The sequence below is a fragment of the Rhamphochromis sp. 'chilingali' genome (genome assembly GCF_963969265.1).
Source record: "Rhamphochromis sp. 'chilingali' genome assembly, chromosome: 6".
In the NCBI taxonomy this organism is placed as follows: domain Eukaryota; kingdom Metazoa; phylum Chordata; class Actinopteri; order Cichliformes; family Cichlidae; genus Rhamphochromis; species Rhamphochromis sp. 'chilingali'.
Window position 1 is genome coordinate 28,641,156 of NC_137933.1, and position 23,614 is coordinate 28,664,769.

The following is a 23,614-nucleotide window of genomic DNA, read 5'->3' on the forward strand; positions in this document are numbered from 1 at the left end:
TCCTGGTCGCGGAACACTGGACCAGCTCTTTATCCTCTCCAGGATACTTGAGGGTGCATGGGAGTTTGCCCAACCAGTCTACATGTGTTTTGTGGACTTGGAGAAGGCATTCGACCGTGTCCCTCGGGGTGTCCTGTGGGAGGTGTTGCGGGAATATGGGGTGTCTGGCCCATTGCTACGGGCCATTCGATCCCTATACAACCGTTGCAAGAGCTTGGTTCGCATTGCCGGCAATAAGTCGGACTCGTTCCCGGTGGGTGATGGGCTCCGCCAGGGCTGCCCTTTGTCTCCGGTTCTGTTCATAATTTTTATGGACAGGATTTCTAGGCGCAGCCAAGTGGCGGAGGGCTTTCGCTTTGGTGGCCTCAGAATCTCATCTCTGATTTTTGCAGATGATGTGGTTCTGTTGGCTTCATCGGGTGAGGGCCTCCAGCTCGCACTGGAACGGTTCGCAGCTGAGTGTGAAGCAGCGGGAATGAGGATCAGCACCTCCAAATCTGAGGCCATGGTTCTCAGCCGGAAAAGGGTGGAGTGCCCACTCCGGGTCGGGGATGAGTTCCTGCCCCAAGTGGAGGAGTTCAAGTATCTCGGGGTCTTGTTCGCGAGTGATGGGAGAAGGGAGCCGGAGATCGACAGATGGATTGGGGCTGCAGCTGCAGTAATGCGGACGCTGCACCGGTCCGTCGTGGTGAAGAGGGAGCTGAGTGTAAAAGCGAAGCTCTCAATTTACCGGTCGATCTACGTCCCTACCCTCACCTATGGCCACGAGCTGTGGGTAGTGACCAAAGGAAGGAGATCGCGGATACAAGCGGCAGAAATGAGCTTCCTCCGAAGGGTGGCTGGCCTCTCCCTTAGAGATAGGGTGAGAAGTTCGGCCATCCGGGAGGGGCTCAGAGTAGAGCAGCTGCTGCTCCACATCGAAAGGAGCCAGCTGAGGTGGTTCGGGCATCTGACAAGGATGCCCCCTGGGCGCCTCCTGGGTGAGGTGTTCCAGGCATGTCCCACCGGGAGGAGGCCCCGGGGCAGACCCAGGACACGCTGGAGAGATTATATCTCTCGGCTGGCCTGGGAACGCCTTGGTATTCCCCCGGATAAGCTGGAGGAGGTGGCTGGGGAGAGGGAGGTCTGGGCCTCTTTGCTTAGGCTGCTGCCCCCGCGACCCGGCCCCGGACAAAGCGGATGAGGATGGATGGATGGATGGATAAATTACATAAAAAAATCTGATAATTTATATAGTGTGTCAATAAATTCCTGAAGCCATACATGGAAGTAAACGTGTAAGGAAAATTAAGGGTATGTACAGATTTTGTACACAGTTTTTGTGTGAGTCTGCATTTTTGTGATAGTCAAAGTGTTATCCAAGCATGCTCAAATGTAAAGCATCTGTGACACTGCTCATGCTCAGCAATACTTCCTTCAGATTTCCCCACAGGACTTGTGCTACTTCACACTGACAACCACTTTGGAGCCATCAACAGACAAACCTGAGCACACACCATGACAGGTGATTTTGTTACGCATACAGCACAATGACACACACAGAGAGACACACACTTATAGACAAAGCGGCACATATACACACAAGCGCTTTCACTGTGCGATCGAACAAACACAATACCCCAGCAAGCACTTACAGAGAATGCATAATAAAGCCACACACGGTCAAACACATGCACAGAAAAATTGTTGCTGTTTATGTTTTACAATAGTATACACAAAATTTTTAAGGCAACGACTTCAGTTAATGAAATGTTAAGACGACTAATATACTCCAACATGAATTACTTAATATTTCTAATGTGCTTTTTTCCCCCGAAAAGTAATTATTTTTACGTTTTTACGTTATGTGAATACTTATTGTTTTGGTCCAGTCCTGTTATATAACACATTTCAAGTTTAGAAGTTTAGGTACTACAGAAAGGGGATCTTTGTTATGAAGCATTTATTGTCAAAACTGTTTTCCGGAGAGGGCAGTGGGGGATAAGAACCCCCTCTCTAGTTGTCTTTTCTCAAAGCAAAAAACAGCACTTGAAAGGTTCTCCCCACTGTGTGCTCAGTGGGTTTCTGACTATAAATTTCCTTTTCACTGGAAGCATAAAAATCCAAATTTATTAAACCAGAGAAAGGTGTTGGACCCTACTAGTGGACCATAAACACAGTATGTTCATTCCACTCTGCAATGCAAAAATGAGTGCAAACACACTGACAACTTGGTTTTTCTCTAAGACCAGGTAAAGAGCCAGTCATAAAGTTTGCCCGAAGGAAGAAACACACTCTCAAAAGGCTCCCTCACCGTTTTCTACAACATGCTGAATACGAGAACTAAAATGCTGCTTTGATCAAAAAACACAGCAGTTTTTTCACGAGTGAAACAAGAAACATTTTGTGAACTATAAGCACATACAACCAGCCACATTTACACAATCAACTTGATGTTAAGTAATAAGAGTTATAGTTCGGTTTTTTAAACCGACTCTTAAATCAATTAAAACTAAAGGAGCATTTCAAAATGAATTATTAATTCTAAACAGTGCACTGTGTTGTACTCTCGTTACCTAATCAAACGAGAAGATTCATGTTATATTCCACAATATGAAACATTAACACTTAGTTATGTTGAGCCATTTACAGTTTTAAGTAGTTTTATTTATTAGGTAGTATTCTTTCATGTGCATTGTTTCTCCTCTCTGTCTCAGTAAACAGTGGAGGTTGTGTGTAATCATCTACACAACATAACCTGAATAACTCCAGTCATGTTAGCTCTCTGCTGGCATTAATCAGAGCCTGGCGTATTAATGAGAGCGCGGCAGCTAGCTAATTACACCCATAGATTCTGCAGCAGCCCATTAAATATACAAATGACAGAATTAAAGAGCCCAGCCTCTTCTGATTAATCTTTAAATGGGGAAAAACTAATGATGTCTGTGCAAACTTTCCCTTCACACATTTCTCCCCCTCTCCTTCTCAACGTCAGTGCCTGGCAATCAATCATATTAATTAGGGAAAAATAATTTGTATCATTTAACATTTCCCTCTTTCCTGCTTAGTTGTTGCAGTAGCAGCTATTGCAACAATGTGCTGTTTAAGATGTGTCTGGATATTATCCAAGTCTATTTGTTCCTGCATTCATTTTTTAATTTTTTTTCCCCTAACATATTTGTGTGATGTTTCATCTCTCTTCATTTAATGTGGGTTAAAGAAATGCATCTGGATTAGCAAAAATATAAGCAGAACGTCATCTGCATTTCAAACAGCCCATTTCAGGCCCAATGAAGAATTACTAAAGTGAGGAGAGAGGACTGTGTAATCTATTTTGACCCATTTCAATTTAAATACATTATTTTATAAATAATAACATATGCCTGTCTTAACTGAGAGCCAATGTCCTTAATTCAAATATAAGCATGGACAGCAGAAAGTCAGGAGAGTTCTAGACACAGAAACATAATAAATAAGATGAATGAAGTAACATGGATTTCTTGAAACAAGCACTTACGAGGTTATTCATATTGTAGCATGACTGCATATAGTTATAATCTTGTTTTATCTAAAGTAAGATTCAGTGAGGGAAATATTGACTTAATGCTTCTTATTAAGCTTTAAGAAGCATCTTTAAACACACGCGACCAGACTTCATTTATGGAAACATGCACTCCTATCACAGTAATTGCACATGGAAAAGAACCTATTTGGCAAAAATATATCTTTATATTTTTTAATAAAGTGGCCATAAGGTAACAGGTGAAAGGGCAAATACATGCTAGATAACCTCAACCTTAACTAAGATTTAACATGTAGAATATTGACCCTGCTCAATGATGTGCCCTTAGTTTGCATGTAGGATATAGAAAGCTTGAGGAACCTCAATAAATATTAATATTCCTAAGATGATGTATGACGCTGACAGAGAAAAATGATGATTTGTTGTTTCATATAGAAGGCACATCACGATCTTCTGAGGCATCAATGCTGCTAGGCCAAAACAAAAAGTTCCCTTTAGATGTAAAAGGACGTCAATTCTAAGGAACACTTTATAAAATCTTTGTGACATGCGTTGTGGGGTATGGCGCAGTCCACCTGAACAGATAAATATTGTGCAAACATTCAGCACATAGAAAAATGTTACATTTGTCATTGCTTGAGTTGCAAGGTTTCCACAAGACAAAACGATTGACGAGTCTCCCCTTTTTGATCAATTGACTCTCGAGGGGGCATTACACTGCATTACATTCATAATCTAATTTGGCTTTGATTTGTTCGCTGTTCCGTGCGCTTCGATGGGAATAATTGTCTGTAGATGATGCTATTAGTATTGATGGTTGTAAAAGGGCGATGGTTTGAGGACTGCCGACACATTGATGGTCCAGAATAGATCCGGTCTGAAAGTGATTGTCTGATCCATTACCCTTTATGAAGGAGGAGAGCAGAGGAGATGAGAAGCGCCCCTCAATAACAAAAAGTCATCATCTATTTGCTGGCAGCATTTAGAGAGATCTATTTACCTTTGTACTGGAGAAGCAATGATGAGATCAAAAATTTGAATTCCTTGCTTTGGGATAAAAATACACGACTCAGTAAGTAAAATTAAGAAGCAACAAAACAATATAGGAGACAGGTTGGTCGGGTTTTTCTGACCGCGCACTCGCTCAGTATTTTAAGAATTCAATTGCCTTTCATGAAAAACATGAAATAAAGCAGTATTAATATTAATAACCAATTGTTTGCAAAAATAAAACACAGTACACAAAATGACATGTTAAGGAAGTAAATTAAAGCAGCAGAAGTCAAAAAGGAGACCAGAGATATACTTAAAATATCCTGTCTGAACTGTGAGCTTTATAAATTATATTTAATAAATATTGTTTTACTTACACTGTGTTCAGCCACATCTATGTTAACACTGGCATTAGTCATAACATTTAGAGACTACTCATCCTTTTAGTATATGCATGGAAAGAACAAGCAATTACAAAATCAAAAAAAATATATATATACTAAAATAGCTTATAATATTTGAATTTTTACAAATGTGTACAGCCTAAACAGAACATCCTTCTCACAGTAGTCTAATCAACCATTATAAGAAATTAAATGTTGTGGGAAATGTGAATTTCATGTTAAATGATTGCCGAATTTGTTGATCAATCACAATAATTAAGCTTACTTCTAGGATTGAGTTACTACTTATTTAGTATTGAAGTGAAGGCAAAAGCAACACCAGCCTGCTCTCTGAGTGTTTCATATGATATGTCTCCATAACAAAGTCTATTAAAACTTCAGATTCAGAACATGAACATGGAAGATGTGGAGTACATGGATGCCTACTTTATGGACTGCAAACATACTGTACTTTGGTATTTTAGATCAAGCAAAATTGGATTATAGAGGGAATCACATTTGAAAACTTTAATCTACTCAAAGCCAGAAATATGTCATACATTTAGGAAAAACTGCTTGGCCACAGATTTTTTTTTCTTTACTTTTTATGACACAGTATTAAAATATCTTGGAAAGGTATTCTCTTAACACCAAAATACATTACTGGTGACAAAAGGTTTGTGTGGGACAGTGAAGTAATCTCAAGTGGCATCATAGAGCTTTGCTTGCTCAAATCCCACTGATTAGTATCAGCAGTCATTAATTATGAGCGTCAGACTGGGTGATGTTCTCAGATGAAGCAGAACATGTTTGGCTGTGCAGCTCAGCCCTCTAATGATGCTGGTAAACAGAAAGATAATTGTCCTTTAAGATAACTGGGGAAGTCATTCTAAAGGAATGTCACTTGAACACTGAGAAGAAGAGACAGTGCAGTCACTGTACACTAAAAAACACAGGGACGTATGTACACACCCTGTCACATACTCCCATGCACAGTACACAGAAATGCACATATACATACCGTCTATTTACTAATAGACAGACACCTGCACTCATCTAAACATAATTTCTTACCTGTAAAATCGGTGTTGCTGGGAAGGATGTCACTGGGGAACTGATAGTAACTGTTTCCAGAAAATCTTGTTCCTCTGACAACTGGATCTTGCGGGTCAGAGAGAGAGACATCTGACCTTTCCACCTCAAAAAACCAAAATATGATAATGTATAAATATCTGGTATCTAGCATAGTGGTAGTACTCAAATTATAACTGCAGTCATAAATTGTAGTTAATTATGTTTAGTATAAAATCACATACTAAAATTTTCCAAAAATAATAAACTGAGCAGATTTTTTTTGTTTTTAGATGACCATGTGTATATCAAATCCATTAAAACACTCAGGGCCATGTGGGCTTGCACTCTCAACATGGCACAGATCCTCTTTCTTACTACTTCCCATGAATCTCAGTATCAGAAATATTATTCCTCTATTTTAGACATAACCTGTGTGGCAGAGAATAAACAGTGGAATCATAGGCAGGAAGTTCTCATGATTTCTACGTACACACAGTGTGAATGATGAGATGACAAACAAAGACACACACTGGGGTTATTTCTCACTGCCAGCATGAAAAGAAAGTAATGTAGTCTGTGCCAGTGAGAAAACACAGAATCTTAGCTAACTTTGTTCAAGTATGGAATGATTTAGACTTTAAAACACTGACATGCTGTTAGCATTAGCTTTAGCCCCTGGGAACCACACACATGAGTGCCAACTTTTCAACTTAATTTAGGCCATATCTACAGTCATGCTTGTGGCTAGCATGGGTCTAGGCAAGGCAATAGATGAAAACAGTTATTTATTACTGTGAATTTCTGTTTAGCTGCAAACAAAGACAGACACCCTTGATGACCTCATAGTATCATATAACCTGCAGGCGTACTTGTGGTTCCTGGAGTATGTAAAAGTAGAATAGGAGTGAGAGCCTTCAGGCTTTAGGTCCCCTTTCTGTGGAACCAGCTTCCAGTTTGGATTCGAGAGACTGAAACCCTCTCTATTTTTAAGATTAGGCTTAAAACTTTCCTTTTTGATAAAGCATGTAGTTAGGGTTGGATCATGTGTCTAGGTTGCTGTGGGATTCCCATGATGCACTGAGTCCTTCTTCTTCTTGAGTGTGTTTATAAACCTCTCTGCATTTAATTATTAGTTATTGTTAATCTCTGTCTCTCTTCGACAGCATATTTTTTGTCCTGTCTTTATCCAATCACCCCCAACCGGTCGTGGCAGATGGCCGCCCCTCCCTGAGCCTGGTTTTGCCAGAGGTGTCTTCTTGTTAAAAGGGAGTTTTTCCTTCCCACTGTCGCCAAAGTGCTTGCTTATAGGGGGTCATATGATTGTTGGGATTTTCTCTGTTTTCTTTGTATTATTGTGGGGTCTTTACTATACAATATAAAGAACCTTGACACTACTGTTGTTGTGATTTTTGCGTTGTATAAATAAAATTGAATTGAATTGAGTGTAGGGCAGTGCTCTTACCTGATATAGAGGGTATGGTCCATTAAGTTGGGCAGGGGGGTCCCACTCTATCTGAATGGTAGTTTCATTTTCTGGATATAATCGAGGTGAAGACAATCCTGAAGGTGCTGAGAAGCAGAAAGTAAAGAAACGGAAAGGATGAACAGAAAGTGAATGTTAAATCAATGAAATATGAAGCCATTGTATTGTAAATGATGAAACTTTTCAAAAAAATTTGAAAAAGGTGTGTGCTTATTTTTTATTTGGTAGGACCTCTTCTTTGAACATTTTCCAAGTGTTTAATAATGAAGAAGACAATTGGTGTGGTTTTGAAAGCGAAATGGTTTCCCACTCTTGCTTGATATAGAATTTCAGTTGCTCAACAGTCAGGGCATCTTCTGTCAAGTTTTTTATTTGCAAATTAAACTAAATGTTCTCAACGGGTGGCAGGTTTGGACTGAAGGCAGGCCAGTTCAGTATCAGTGCTCTTTTACTACAGAGCTGTGGTGTTGTAATACATTGTTTCTCTGCAAAAAAATGTCTATGTAAAAAGCTAACCACAGCTAATTTACCCAAAAAACATTCATACACATTAAGAATAAATACATCTTGTGTGATTGGGCTTTCCTTCAGTAGAAGCTTATTTCTTTCAGGCTACACAAAAGTCCCATTTTCATTTAATAGAAGATCAATTTAATTTCCTTCGCTCACTCAAGGTGTTAAATTAAATGTCTCTTTGAAACATACTGTAAGGTACTGGAGAAGCAGTTTTAATACATAACATAAATAAATCTACCAGAGACTAGCTGATATAGGGAGGACAGATTTATAGGAATGGAGGAAAAGCATAGCAAGTGATAGACCGGTGTAGAGATGGGAAAGATGTGTGTGTGTGTGTGTGTGTGTGTGTGTGTGTGTGTGTGTGTGTGTGTGTGTGTGTGTGTGTGTGTGTGTGTGTGTGTGTGTGTGCATTAAGTGTCCTTTCATTGTAGTGTTTCTCTTTAGATGTGTGGGTGTGTTTCAGTAATTGTCTAAATGGTTCGTGGTAGGAGTAAATTAGCTTTCAGTGACAACCATGCGGATTATCTTTAGTGTGACTTCTAACAGAGCCCTTAAAAGCAAAGTGGACAGCTTGTTTGGCGCCTCATCTTGGCACATCAAACCATAAATTACTGCCAATCGATAGCTTACCAGTCTATTGATATTGAGCTAGTGTGACATTTAGAACACTGTCAGTGGCACACACATATACAACATGGCCCTTGCTTTACACTGTGGTGTACTATTAATTAATTAATACATTTTTTTATGTATGCCATGTTGGTAAATAAATTTTCCTTCTTGATATGAGTGGGTAGAATAGTGATGCAGGGGTTTGAATCTGCCTGCCTTTCTGCGCAGAGCTTCCATGTTCTTCCTGTGGCTCTGGTAATTCCTGCCACAATCAAAAGGCATGCTTATTATTCTAAGTGTGAATTGTTGGTCTGTCTTATATCTTATCAAAAAGTGGCAACTGTCAATTTTTTAGCCCACCTCCAACTAAGGAGGACCAACTTTATGTTAATAAAAAGATTTGTACATTAGCAGCAAAACAGCACAACATCAATATGAAAGTAAGTTTAATGATCCTCTGGAATCATCAAGGCATTTTCACCCAGAGGACTGCCACTCACTGGATATTCTCTCTCTTTCTGACCATTCTCTGTGAATCCAAGAAGTTATTTTGCATAAAAATCACAGTAAATTAGCAGTACTCAGAAAAGCCCTTCTGACATCAAAAACCATGCAATGTTCAAAGCCACTTAAGTCACCTTTATACCCATTAACCCTTCTCTATAAATTCAAATTCAAATTCAAATTTTTATTTGTCACGTACACAGTCATACACAGTACGATATGTAGTGAAATGCTTGGACAACTGCTCGTGACCTAAAGAAAACAAAAAAGGAAAAGGCTATGAATAAGAAAGGAAATAAATATGAAAAATTAAAAAGGGTAAATTTAACTAGGAAGGAATAAAATATAAATTAAGGTTAAAAATGAAATAACTGTACAACACAAATTAGAATGAAGGGTAAATTTAACTGGGAAGAATAAGATAAAGATAAATATATAAATTAAAGTTGAAAATAAAATAACTGTACAACAAAATACACAATACACAATATAGAACTATATAAGAATGTATGAAGAAATCTAAATATAAATAAATATATACACAATAACAGCAGCTGTACAAGTATTAACCGGAAATGAAGAATATAGTGACCAGTGGTGTGCAAAACCAAAGTCCAGAAAGTCCAGTGTGTGTGTAAGAACCATATGTGTGGGTCAGTACTGTGTGGTGGTGTGATTGAGAGACCGTATCGCCTGCGGGAAGAAGCTCCTCCTCAGTCTCTCTGTGTTGGTCTTCAGGGAGCGGAATCGCTTTCCTGACCTCAACAGAGAGAACAGTCTGTTGTTGGGATGGCTGAGGTCCTTCACGATCTTCCTGGCCTTGGTCCAGCACCGCCTGCTGTAGATTGAGTGCAGGTCAGGGAGCTCGGAGCGGATGGTGCGCTCAGCTGACCGCACAACCCTCTGTAGAGCTCGTCTGTCCTGCATGGTGCTGTTCCCGAACCAGGTTAAGATGTTTCCCGCCAGGATGCTCTCTATGGTGCACGAGTAAAAGTTCCTGAGCACCTTGGAGGGCAGTTGGAAGTCTCTCAAGCGTCTGAGGTGGTAGAGACGCTGTCGGGCCTTTTTCACCACGGTGTTGATGTGACAGGACCATGACAGGTCCTGCGTGATGTGAACTCCGAGGTATTTGAAGCTGTCCACTCTCTCCACTGGGCACTCGTTGATGACGGGGGTCTGGTAGTTCCTCTCCTGCTTAGTGCTGAAGTCCACTATCAGCTCCTTTGTCTTACTGACGTTTAGAAGGAGGTTGTTCCTCTGGCACCAGTTCTCCAGATTCCTAATCTCCTTCAGGTAGGCCGTCTCGTTGTTATCAGAGATCAGGCCCACCACGACGGTGTCGTCAGCAAACTTGATGATGGTGGTGGAGCTGGTAGTGGCCACACAGTCATATGTGTACAAAGAGTACAGCAGGGGGCTCAGAACACACCCCTGGGGGGCTCCAGTGCTGAGAGTGGTGGAGGCTGAGACATGTCCGCCCATCCTTACTGCCTGTGGTCTGCCAGTTAGGAAGTTGGAGATCCACTGACACATAGATGAGCTGAGTCCCAGATGCTCCAGCTTGGTGGTGAGTGTGGAGGGAATTATGGTGTTAAATGCAGAGCTGTAGTCTATGAAGAGCATTTTAACATAATTCCCCCTTCTAGTGTCCAAGTGAGTGAGTGATGTGTGGAGGAGATGAGAGATGGCATCGTCTGTGGAACGATTTGGACGGTAAGCGAACTGTAGTGGGTCCAGTGTGTCTGGTAGTGAAGAATGAAGTCTCTGACCAGGCGTTCAAAGCACTTCATCACTACTGAGGTGAGGGCTACAGGGCGATAGTCATTGAGAGAAGCAGGGTGGGGTTTCTTCGGGACAGGAACAATGATGGACTCTTTGAAGCATGTGGGGATCATCGACTGAGATAAAGAGATGTTGAATATCTCAGTGAACACAGGAGCTAGCTGGTATGCGCAGTCTCTTAGGATACGACCTGGGATGCCGTCTGGTCCTGCTGCTTTCCTGGTGTTCACTCTCTTGAAGGCTCTCCTTACTTCATGCTCGGAGATGACGAGCACGTTTCCGGTGCTGGCAGTATCTTCCTGTCTGCAGCCGTTAGCGCCGCTAACACTAGCATTGTTGGAGACCTTAGCTGCAGCCTCGAAGCGAGCATAGAAAGTGTTCAGCTCGTCTGCCAGAGTCACGGCCGCGTTCGTCATATCGGTTGTTGGTGCTTTATAGTCCGTTATTGTCCTTAGTCCCCGCCACAGGCTCCTAGAGTCACTCTGTTGGAGTTGTGACTCTAGTTTCCTCCCGTAGCGCTGCTTCGCCTCTTTCACCGCCCTCCGCGCGTTATATGACGCGGCTTTGTACGGGTCCATGTCCCCCGTCATGAGTCCCGTGTTGTAGGCAGCGGTGCGGGATCTCAGAGCGTTGCGGATGGTTTTATCCACCCACGGCTTCTGGTTGGGAAACGTTGTGATAGTCTTTGTCTCCACGGTATCATCCGCTAGTTTCCCGATGAATCCCACAACCGCTTCCGTAAACACGTTGACGTCATCGTCGGAGCTGTTTCTGAACATGCCCCAGTCTGCGTCATCGAGTGCGTCCTGTAACGCGGCCACCGATTGATCCGTCCAGCGCGCGACCTTCCTCTGAACCGGAACTTCCTGTTTTAGCCTTTGTTTGTATTTTGGCATGAGGAAGATGGCGGCGTGATCAGATTTGCCAAACGGGGGGCGGGATTGTGCCTTGTAGCCGTCCTTGACCGTAGTGTAGCAGTGGTCCAGTGTCCTTTCACCCCTGGTGGGGCAGGTGATGTGTTGATAAAAGTTCGGCGCTGCGCGTTTGAGGTTGGCGCTATTAAAGTCCCCCGTCACAATAAGCGCAGCGTCCTGGTGTTGTGTCTGGTGCTGTGTGAGTGCCTCATGCAGCTCGCATAAGGCGGTGACCGTGTCCGCTTGTGGTGGAATATAAACGGCACTTACAATGACCGATGTAAATTCCCGAGGTAGATAAAAAGGACGACACATGATGGACAGTAGTTCCAGATTTGGTGTGCAGGAGCTTGTGAGAGGAACAACGTTCGCACTGTTGCACCAGTTGTTGTTCACCATTAAACACACGCCGCCTCCCCTTGACTTCCCCGAGTCCCGTGTCCTGTCCATGCGGTGAACCGAGAAGAACTCGGCCGGCTGGATGGCGTGGTCCGGCACCGCTGGGTTCAGCCATGTCTCGGTGAAGCAGAGGAGATTGCAGTCCCGAATGTCTCTCTGGAACTTTATCCTGGCCCTGAGGTCGTCAAGCTTGTTCTCCAGTGACTGGACGTTGGCGAGCAGGATGCTAGGCAGAGGTGTGCGGTGTGCACGAGCTCTCAGCCTGTTCCTGACGCCGGCTCGCTTCCCTCTAGGCCGCCGCCGCTTCCCTTTGTTCTCCCTCGAGATCTCACTCGGCCAGCTCGGATCCGGAGTTAAAAACTTCGAATTGTGAGTACATTGTATACCAATAGAAACAAGAGTGTCACTGTCATACCTAATGTACCCAATGGTGATGATTTTGCCGATTTAGAAACGCTGAAAACTAACTTAAAAAACAAAGACAAAGAAAAAGTGGTCGGAGCAGTCGTGACGGCAGCCGACCTCACCGGCGCCATCTTATACATGTCCAAACCATCTCAACCTTGCTTCTCCTACATTGTCTATACTCATTTCTAGCCTTGTCCGTTTTGTTCACTCCCAATGAAAATTTTTGCATCTTCAACTTTGCCACCTCCAGTTTGGCTTCTTGTCTTTTTTTGTGTCACTATCTCCAAACTACACATTATAACAGGTCTCACAACTTATAAACCCTTTACCCTTGCTGCTATCCCGTCAAAATTCACACAGTATTCAAAAATCTAGTTAAAAAGTCCACTGCCCTCCCTCTTAGACGTTTCCATTTCCTCTTCTCTTGTTTTTCTTTCAGTGTCCAGCTTCACATACAACCCACTGTAAGCCTTTGTCACCTCCTGCTACTTTCTTCATCCCCTTGACTATCCCACTGTTTATTTGCTAACCTCTTCATTTGAATAAGTTCTTGTACTTCCTCATTCCACTGCCAAATCTCATTGTCTTCTGTTTCCTTTCTGTCCATTTGACAGAATGTGTATTCTCGGAAAAGTGGTTGCAGGAGGTGAGCTGGCATTTGTTTGAAGCCAGCTCACCTCCTGCAACCACTTTTCCGAGAATTCGCGCTTCCTTTGCGGTTCGGACTCCTTCTGACATTTCTTTGGAGGTGGAGGAACACCAAAGTAATTGCTTAAAGGAGCTTGCTTCTTCGACATCTTTAAGAGTTCTAAACAAATGTCTGTCCTTCTCCAGAAAATCTTATGTACACAAACGCGCGTTGCAACTTCTTATCTGGTGCGCGTCTTTTATTTTGACAGCACATGTGCACCTGCGAACCACTTATGTGCACCCCTGACTATGCTTTCTTTGTCATCTGGTGACTCTTCCTTACCACACAGAGCCTGTATCAACTACTCGCCAAACTCTGAACGACATTCTTCCTCTGCCTTCACTCGCTTCCTCTTCTTGATACCTAGAGCCATCATACAGACTAACATCTGATGCTGCCTAGCTACATTTCCCCCAGATAATGTAGACATAATTTACCTGAATGCACCTTCCTCCTTATATATGACCCACGTTTCTTCTTCTTGAAATGCGTGTTTAACAGGCAGGTTAGAGGTAGCAGCCAGTTAACATGCTCTCTCTATTTGTGCACCAACATGTCAAATGTCATCCAGCAGCTTATGTTCTTTGATCACTTAATCAGTTATTGCATTACTGGGGATAATATCTACTAGCATAAATTAATATTAGTTCCCAGCAATGACCGGGTTGTATTTCGACACAAGTCTAAAACACAATAAAACCTGGACACAGATGTCCATATTAGAGAAAAACATTTCAAATGTGACAGAACTATAGGATAGTGTTATCGTTGTTGATAGAGTTTGAGTGTGTGTTCATGTTTGAATCATGAAAGACAGTTTCTTTCTTACTGACCAGGCTGATTGTACAATCTGGTTGTATATTTTCTGCATGTCATGTATTCATTTATTGTATCTGCTTGTTCATTTAGTGAAATTAACTTAACATTATGACACATCAAGTTTGACAAAACCCACTTGCTTTATTATGAGTATACGGAAAAACACACCACACATACACACACAAGGTTAACAGTCCACCAGAAAGGTTAATTTTAGCTGCCGACATGGTAATGAAGCAGCTAAATCATGGGCCAGCTCCCAGGAGCAATTGTGCGTGTGCGTGTGTGTGTGTGTGTGTGTTTCCTGTTTTTACAGCAACTGACATGTCTTAACAGGCTCTTAGCATACAGTTACACCACGCACATAAGCACACCACTTATTGACATGGCGATCCCTTGCCATGCATATTTCTCTTCTCAAGAAGAGCCTCAGGCCAATTATGCGTAAATCAATAAAGTTCCTGTTCTGTTGAGTGGTGTTACAGTGTGAGTGCACGTGTGTATGTGTCTCTGTGTGCATGTCTTGTAGAACAAGACTTTATGGATGTAGGATACATAAAACATCACCATCAGACCCTGATTAGCCACTCACTTTACTTTGTGATCAATAACTTTGTGGGAAGATACACACACACTGAAACAATTGCAAATGCATCAACACAGGTGGACAGGAGACCTCTTTCCTTGAGTCGTTACGTCTGTCTCAGTGTGCGCGCTAATGTTTAGTCATGTGCTTCGGTGTAACTCCGGTGGATTCACAGATGCTGTCTGTTCACTTACAGCAGATGGTAGCTGGCTCTAATGGCCCAGCGTCATGTGTGGAAGATTTATCAGAGCATCTGTATCATGCTCAAGTACACCTTATGAGGAGTACCACTGAATGTGAAGATATTTCTACTACAGAGGTTTTTTCAGGTCATGTTCCTTTCATTCAGCTTGCAAGAGAAAAGCTGGAGACCTTTTTGTTGACTAAAGAAGGTTTCAGTCAACAAACAGTTTGGTGTCCCAAATAGGAAGGGTTTTTATTAATTGTGCTGTAGCCAGTGCTGAGGCACTTCTTTATTAGAAGGGCACATTTTAAGATGTGCACATATGTATAATCCAAGATTGTCTCTGCAGGGGGATACAAGAAGCAGAGCAGAAAGCAATGAGTCAATCCAGATTTTACAGGCTGGGAAAGAGCTCCAATGACGAAAAAAAAAAAAGATTAATAAAAAAGTGCTAACCCCCAGCCTCTCCAGCATCTATGACATAAATTTAAAGATTCTAGGTGATTTTCAGAAAAGTTGACCTCTGACCTTGAGGTTGAGGTCACTGAGATTTGAACTCGTCTGAGATTTTTATTAGATCTACCTATAGTGTCAATTAGAAAATCCTAGATGGCATCTTTCTCAATTTATTGTGTTCACAAGATTTTCAGAAAACTTGACCTCTGACCTTGAGGTTAAGGTCACTCTGACTTGAACTTGTTCAAGACTTTTAGTAGCTGCACCTACCAAAATCCTACGCTGCCTCATTCTCAAGTTATCATATTGACAAACGTGGGTGTCCATATGTTTGACGACAATACCCCACCAGCCTTATAAAAACCTCTTTATTTTGGCAGTAGACTTCTAATGGGGTTATTAGTGGTCCAAAAAGTACATAACTGTAGACAACTAACAACAGCATGCAAAAAGAGGCTTTTCCAACAGATGCATTTGAAGTAAAACCAAACAAAAATAAAAAGACGCCAGCAGCTTTTCAGAATTTGTATAATTCTTCTAATTACAACTCCCTACTGATATGCTACCATGTTTTTATAAAGGAATGTAACAGTATTCGCCCAGTGCATGTTAGATTGAGGTCTTAAAGATTATTGTTAAATATTTTTTGTCAAGTGCAAAGATTATTGCTAAACTGAAAGAAGAAAAAAAGTAATCTGATGCAGCAGAAGCTTAACACCCAGTGGAGGAGCAAACGCTATGCAAATTGTTTTGAGATTAAAAAAAAAAAAAATCTGCTAAACGGCATATGCCATTATCATTTCTTATAGTTGAAACAAAAGACATCTTTGGCGTTGGATGAAACAAAACGGTGGCAACAGATGTGGCTGTTAAAAATACATTCAAAAAGTCAACTGGGTACAATAAGCCATATTGAACTGTACTGTATTACAGTCAAGAGAAGTCTTTGGAATCACTTAAAATAAACATTGTCACTGTGTCAACAGATGTAGCCATTAAAAATACATTTAAAAAGTCCACCAATTACAATATGAAGCATCATTCATCACAATAAACACAAGGAATGACTTTTTGAGAATTGTATGAAATGAAAATATTCCCTATGTCAACAGATGTAGCTGTTCAGAATATGTTCAAAAGCTGAATTCCCTAAGCAAGTATTTATAGATGAAAGGTTTTTGTTTTACAACTCTGCGCGCCCATTGTCTATTCACCTAAAGAGATAAACAAAACAAAAAAGACAAAAACATAACATGAGCAGCAAGCGTAGACACCGTGAGTGAACAGATGGAAAAGTGTGTTGCACGGTCAAGTGCGCCTCTGAGTGCAATATGTATATTTCAGAGTGATTCATGTTCCTCTGCTGCCATGTGCTATTTGTGTGTGAGTGAAAGAGCCCAGCAGATAGCAAGTGAAAGATGGACGGGGGGGCTGAGAAAGCAACAGACTATCAAGACAGACAGAAAAAGACATTAAATCAGTATTCTGTGTGTGTCCATGTCACCGTCCACTGATCAATTAGTGCTCATCTAGGCACCAGAGATTTGTGCCTGAGTTATTAAACATAGCTAATTCATCCTACTTCCATAAAGGTTATAAATCCACAGAAGAGCGAGAGGGATTGTATATGTGTTTCTGTAATTCTGTGTGTGTTTGATTCATGGCCAGCAGGAAGTGTGTGCTACGCCACATTTTTCTCCTTGTAATTAACAGTAAATTGTTTTTACTGCCGTGCACCATGAATATCCCCCCTAGTTAACATGACCAATGCTGTCGCCACTCAAGTACCCGATGACTGACTGAGTGCTTTTGGGTGTGTGTGTCTGTTTGTGTGTGCATATGTCAGAGGTTTGTTTTGCAGTTGTTATGCAAACACCACACTATGTAAAATAACTACTATTATACTTTAAAAAGGACAATATTTGGGAACTATCAGTATTTCATTATTGCCGAGAAGCGTGCATTTGTTTATGTCTGTGTGTGTTTTGCATAAATCTTTATGCTCTACCTGCTGGTAAGGTCCATCCAGTGCTTGGCAGACTGGTAATGCAACCTGCTTTTGTGCAGAGTGTAACAGTGAAGTTGTACACGTGATAAGGTTTCAATCCTTTCACTACGTAAACTGGATGGGATGATGGGCCCACTCTATGCAACACCTGCAAAACACAGGGACAAGGAATATAAAAACAGAAACAGAAGAGAACAAAGAGACTATCCCATTTTTTTTTGTTTTTAGAAAATCCCTACATTGTGAAAAGTTAGTGAAAATGACCTAATACGAAAGCATTTATCTTCAAAATAAATGTCATTTGCTGTATATTACATTTCTGCCAGGTAAGCTCTTTTTCTTTTTGGTAGGTTGTCCTGGCAATTATTTCCAATTTTATGTGTGAATGTGCTTACCTGACTAATAACCGGAGGGGCATATGGATTGTTGGTCTGTTCGGTTACCAGGTTGACTCGATATTCTGTCACCTGTCCTCTGGCGATGACCCCGTGGTCTTCAGCAGTGCTCCAGGTTACTTTAAGACTGGTAGACGACAGTGCGGACACTTCTGGAGGAGCCATAAACTCTGGCACTGGAAACACATATTGCACCGTTTTCATTATCAGACCTCCATGCCACAGATCAGCTATTTACAGAGAGCACAAAGAGCATAAGCATATCCTAAGCTAACACACAAGTTATTACAGGGTAAAGTAAATCTGATTGCAAGCTAACACTCTAATACACATTGTGACTTTTCAGGGGGTCTGTAGATTAGGCATTTGTCTATCTGTATACAGATTTAATTTCAATGCAGCCAAAATTATGTATAAAGCAGCATTATAAAGGTTTTAATCAGAGACATTTACACCGAGGAAGACCGCAACCTGCTCTCTGAACAACAGCTCTTTCCTGCTAATTTCTTCTTATGTAGCTTACAAACTTGTAACAAACTGAAAACAAAGTCACCAATGCAAAAAAATAATTTTACAGCAGGGTAAATACTTAGCAAATCAGCAATTTGCAGCACAGCAGACACCAAGTACAGTTTCAAGTGAGGGGGTTTCACTAATTTTTCACTAATTTTCAGTACACTCCTTGCACATGACCATTTTTATAGGAATATTTCTCGTTTCTAACCCACTTAACAATGACCTGATTCAATCATAAAAAGGCACCTAACTGAAGGGATGAACCAGAGTTGTGTCTACACAGGTAGGCAACTTAGCTAAACATAACCCAATATATAAAAAGTATCTTTAGACACTTTGTTACAAGGAGCCTGTCACAAAAGACATAATTTGTCCAATTTCTTTAGTTGAATCTATATAAAAAAAAAAAAAATCTGTGTGTGTGTGTGTGGGGGGGGGGGGGGGGGGGCAAGTACATCGTGGTTAGTGCTGAAAATTACAACACAGTGTACTGCTCCCTTTGAGTCAATGTACTGTAGCTCACTCAATAGTCTCTTTTTTCCTCTCCTTGTTTCTCTCTTCTTTATATGACAGTGATCATTCAAATATTTTTTTTTATCTTATTACAACTGGATTTCTGTTTAAATGATTGGATAGGCTATCTTGCTATATATAAAACCCATGAAAAATTATAATCAAGATCAAGCAATATTTTCTTAATTTATACACATACATGTACCTGTTTGTAATAAATAGAATCAGTAGTATTAAAAACATTAACTACCTTAATTAAAAGCCCAAATTACGCTAGCCCATCCAAAATCAGAATCTTGGCGATAAGCCTGGGTTCTGTCATGGTCTGGGGCTGCAATCCAGTCAGTGGTGCTGAATGCAGAAAAGTACCATCAGATTTTGATCAAGCATGCAATACCATCTGGAAAGCCTCTGATTGGCAAACACTTCATTTTTTAGTATGACAATGATCCCAAACACGGCCAATGCTGTAAAAGCATGCCTGCCTAGAAAAACACACAGTGGAATACTATCAGTCATGGACTGGCCTCCCCAGAGCCTGGACCTCAACATTAATGAAGCAGTGTGGGATCATCATGATAGAGAACGGAACAAAAAGCTGCCAACATCCAAAGAAGAACTTTGGAAAGTCCTTCAAGAAGCCTGGAAAGCAATTCCTGAAGTTTGCTTCAAGAAATAACAAGGACGCTTACCTAAGAGAGCTCAGGCTGCTTTGAGAAATAAAGGTGGCCTTAGTAAATATTCATTTTCAAGTTTGTTAGACCTGTAACATGTGTTTGAAAGTTTAAATACACTGTTGCATCACTTTCCCAACAAACATGGAGAACACAATACTCCAGGATAACAAAGGTCAAAGGTCTGTCCTCCTCAGGATGGTTTTGAAAAATTCATGATTTTGCCTCTCAGACATGCAAGTGGTAACTAACCTTGTTCTGTATTATATCAGTACAAATACAATTCCAAACCGCTTGATATGATGGATATTTTCTGTGCAACTACTGCTTTTTTAGTAATTCATTCATTCATTTGCTGCTTCTTTTATTGTATGTGTAGTGCTGGTGTTTGGTTATAGTTATGTCTTTGTTTGTAAGATTAGGAACAAGTGTTTTATAAATACCTTGGCTTTGTGTTTCTGTTCTTAACAAATCAAGCCCCAACTTATATCACTTGTTATCTAATTTTAGGTTTGCTTCTAAAGTCACTTTTAGGTATTCATTAACAGCCTTTTATGTTTATTAAGCCAACTCTTGAAGTGGCATAGTGATGCAGGGGTTAGCACTGCTGCCTCACATGAACTTCTGTATTCTAACAAAAAGACATATTCAGAGAGGTTAGTGGATATTATGTGGTCTTAATGGATTTAAGTATTTCATAATTCTATGGTTGTGATAGCCACTATTACATGACAGATTAGAGAGAAGGATTCTTTATTCTGCTGTTGATGCCATCTAACTGTGAAATATGCTGTGAAATGTGATTCACGGTAGACATAACCACAGTCATATTCTTTCTTTCTAACTCAGCCCATGTACGCGCACCAACACTGACACACATCCCACATTCAAAATGGTGTTATCATATGCTTGTTATCCAGACACATAGCTTAGAGTGACGTTGGAGGCAATCATTTAGTCCTAATGAGCCATATCATCCCTTTGAAATTCAAATACCTTAATGAGTTTCCCCTCCCCCACACACAGTTTTTCTTTCCTCCTTCCTTCCCTGCTTTCTTTTTCTACAATCTATCTCACAAATACTCACTAATTTTAATATAGTACAAAAGATCATTTAACCAACAGCAATGGCATCTGGTGTGTAGCTACATTTTAACCAAAATGTCACTCAATTCCAATTTGTTTTTAGATCTGGGGTCCATCAGTTATTGACAGGCCTTAATTTAACATCATAAGTTAAAAATTTAACTCTTTTAAATTTTAAGCAAGCTCTTTGGAGTGTCTGAATGCGAATCATTTTGTCTGAATATAGGTGTAATACAGAATCGGATTTTTCTGATTCAGCCATGGAAGGCCATGAAAGGAAAACCTAGCTTAAAAAATCCATACTGGACACACCACTGAGTCATTGATGGTTGCCAGCTGGATAAAAGTCAGCCCGTTAACACTGAAATGGAACTGCCATCTTTGGGCAAGCCCCTTTCTGATAATTGCCCAGAAAACATTAACCACTGAAGGCTTTTGTTTCACACAGCTACAGTGCCTAACTAGATTTTACTTGGTTATTTCCCTGATTCCTTAACTTACTGTAAATACACCCAGTGAGTAAAAGTCAGCTGTTGAAATCATGAACACGAGATATACAAACCTCCCTCCATGGTGCGTGCTGAGGTCCACCCAGATGTACAACTTCCTGCAATATTGGTGCTTACAACTCTCATCTGGTATGTTGAAAAAGCCTCTAGACCAGTTACATTAGTACTGGTCTCAGGGGGTGACATTAAGCTTTTATTGGCTATGTTGGAACTTAAGGAGACACTTGGATCCAGCCAACCAGAGCTGAAAAACACCCTCTTTTCAATAGCAAGACTCGAAAGGTTCTGTGACTCCACTGGCCCACGGAGAAAGACCTCATACTTTGTGATAACACCTGTACAAAAAGAAAACAAATGTTAAATCAGTCTCTGAGATTACCTCTGATGTCTGCTAAAACAAAAGCTCTTCATCGAAACAATTATTTAGGAAATTAAAGAAGGAAAGCAACAGCTGCAGGGTTTGTTAAGAAAATACTGTCTGCACAGTTTATTTGTGCTCTAACACAACACTTTAGTTATTGTTAGTAATAGTAACAATAGTCCTTTCAAATTCATATCGTGATTACTACAAATGTTGAAGTAAAAAAAACAAACATAGAATACAATTAGTAAATAGTAATGGATGCAATGCAGTTTTGTTGACGACTTGTTGAAATGAAAACAACATTGTGTTAAAATGAGGAGAGAGCACCATGAAAACAAGTATGAAATCTACAAATCCTCTGTGTACGATTAAAGGTTTTCAATTGTTGTGGTTATAAAATAACACTTCAAATGATAGAAATATAAATTATAAATAAAAACAAATACGGTAAGGCAAATGTCTGTTTTGGCAGCTTTGTTTGCCCTGAGCTTAACATGCTCTTACTTCTTTCCTTTACTGTTCTTTGATGTCACGTAGGTTTTTATTCTTTATACTTTAAATGATTAGGTATTATGTATTAAATAAAAAGTGTAGCTTCTACAACTGCAACAAATTTAGTTTATTAGAAATCTTAACAACAGTTAACTATCCTTAGCCAATCAAACTACTCTCTGGAACTCCTAATAACTTTACTGAAAATCCCTCTGCATCACTAGTAGATCATTAAATGTTGGAAAATAGAAAATCTATAATAGATATATTCATTCTTTAGCAGTATTTACTCTCCAAGTTCATTGAAAAAATTAAAAGCTTATATACAATTATAAAATTAAATAAAAATGAAAAACTTGTGCAAAAAGTAGTGCCAAAAAGCGCCAAAAAGCAGAAGACATGTTACACAGCAAAAAATAAGGTACAAACCCACCATTATGGAGAGGCTCCACATTTGCAAATAAGTACTGAGCAGGTCTTAGCAATACTGCTAACCAGATGCACGTTATGATGTCTGTCCCTCAACTCAATGAGGAAAAACAAAAACTGGTGTAGGCAGATGTGTGCATTTTAAAACTGATCATTTCCACCCGAACACCACTTCAGTTTCTTATTATTTTCACAGAAGCACTGACCACACAGGCAAGAATAGCCGTATTATAAAAGAGTTACTTTAACTTGACTTCTCATTGAATGCTTCACTTTGAATGCACGGAGCTGGGACGACTGAAATGGAGAACTAACATAAAGATTGCCTGATAAGGACAGAGAACAAAATCAAAATGGAGAGGTGAGAAGGATGCTAAATGATTAACTAATGACAATGAAATGACACACAAAACCATATTAAGTGAGCTTTATATGACACTGCGAGGGAAACAGATCAACAGATGGGGAGGGAAAAAAGAGACACAGGCAGAGAGAAACCCAGGTTAGAGGGCTTTGTTTTACACTGAGCCTTAGAGCCAATACAAAGCTCTCTGGATTTACAAAAGGCAGTTCCAGTTCAGTGTGTATTTCTGTGTGTGTGTGCATTTGTGTGTGTGTGAGTTGGTTTAAGTTGACTCTCATGTGTCTTGAATGACACAGCCCTGAAGCTTTGCCACTAGGTAAGTGTTTCATGTACAAAATGTGTGTCATTTATTCTACTGTATTATTAATTTTGAAACAGGCATTAACATTATAATGCAATTGTTATTTACTTAAAATAAACAATGTATTCTTAATTGCAAAGCTATAAGCAATTTTTTTCTCTTGGCAGTGAGACCTTCTATGATGCATGGTATGTAGACAGTGATACTGCTGCAGAATGCTAAGGGTTACGTTGGGAGTGACCAGGATGGACAAGAGAAAATCACAGAGAAGAGTTATAGATAAAGTGAAAGAGTACAAGAAGAGAGTTGGTGTGACAGAAGAACAAGGAATAATGTAAAATGGATAAAAAGCAGAAAAGTAAGTATTACACATTAGATGAGATTACCATACGAGTGTGTATATTTGTGGTCATACCATTAGGCTCACTGGGGGGCTCCCAAGAAGCATGCAGAGTATGAGGTCCTATGGCAGTGATTCTAGGAGGGGGCTGGTTTTGTGGGGGGGCAGAGGCTGTCAGAAGAGACAGTGGTGGGCTAGAAGTGCATCCCCCAGAAGAACACGCCTGTTGAAAAGGTTAAACAGTTTTCATTGTTATTTTTTAGTCTGTAAATAATGTAAATATGTAAATATAAATATTTTTAAAAAGTAGTTCA

The 23,614-nt window shown here is 40.4% G+C and overlaps 1 protein-coding gene across 1 annotated transcript in view; it reads right to left on the reverse strand.

Annotated features, from left to right (window-relative positions):
- Positions 1-23,614, reverse strand: part of ush2a (Usher syndrome 2A (autosomal recessive, mild)) — a 227,024-nt gene that overhangs the window by 137,968 nt on the left and 65,442 nt on the right. The window contains exons 24-29 of the mRNA XM_080885054.1: positions 23,376-23,523; positions 21,064-21,345; positions 17,713-17,888; positions 17,318-17,465; positions 7,415-7,521; positions 5,953-6,076 (exon numbers count right to left, since the gene is read on the reverse strand). Of these exons, the coding sequence (XP_080741180.1) occupies positions 5,953-6,076; positions 7,415-7,521; positions 17,318-17,465; positions 17,713-17,888; positions 21,064-21,345; positions 23,376-23,523 (985 nt within the window). The remainder of the gene's footprint in view (positions 1-5,952; positions 6,077-7,414; positions 7,522-17,317; positions 17,466-17,712; positions 17,889-21,063; positions 21,346-23,375; positions 23,524-23,614) is intronic.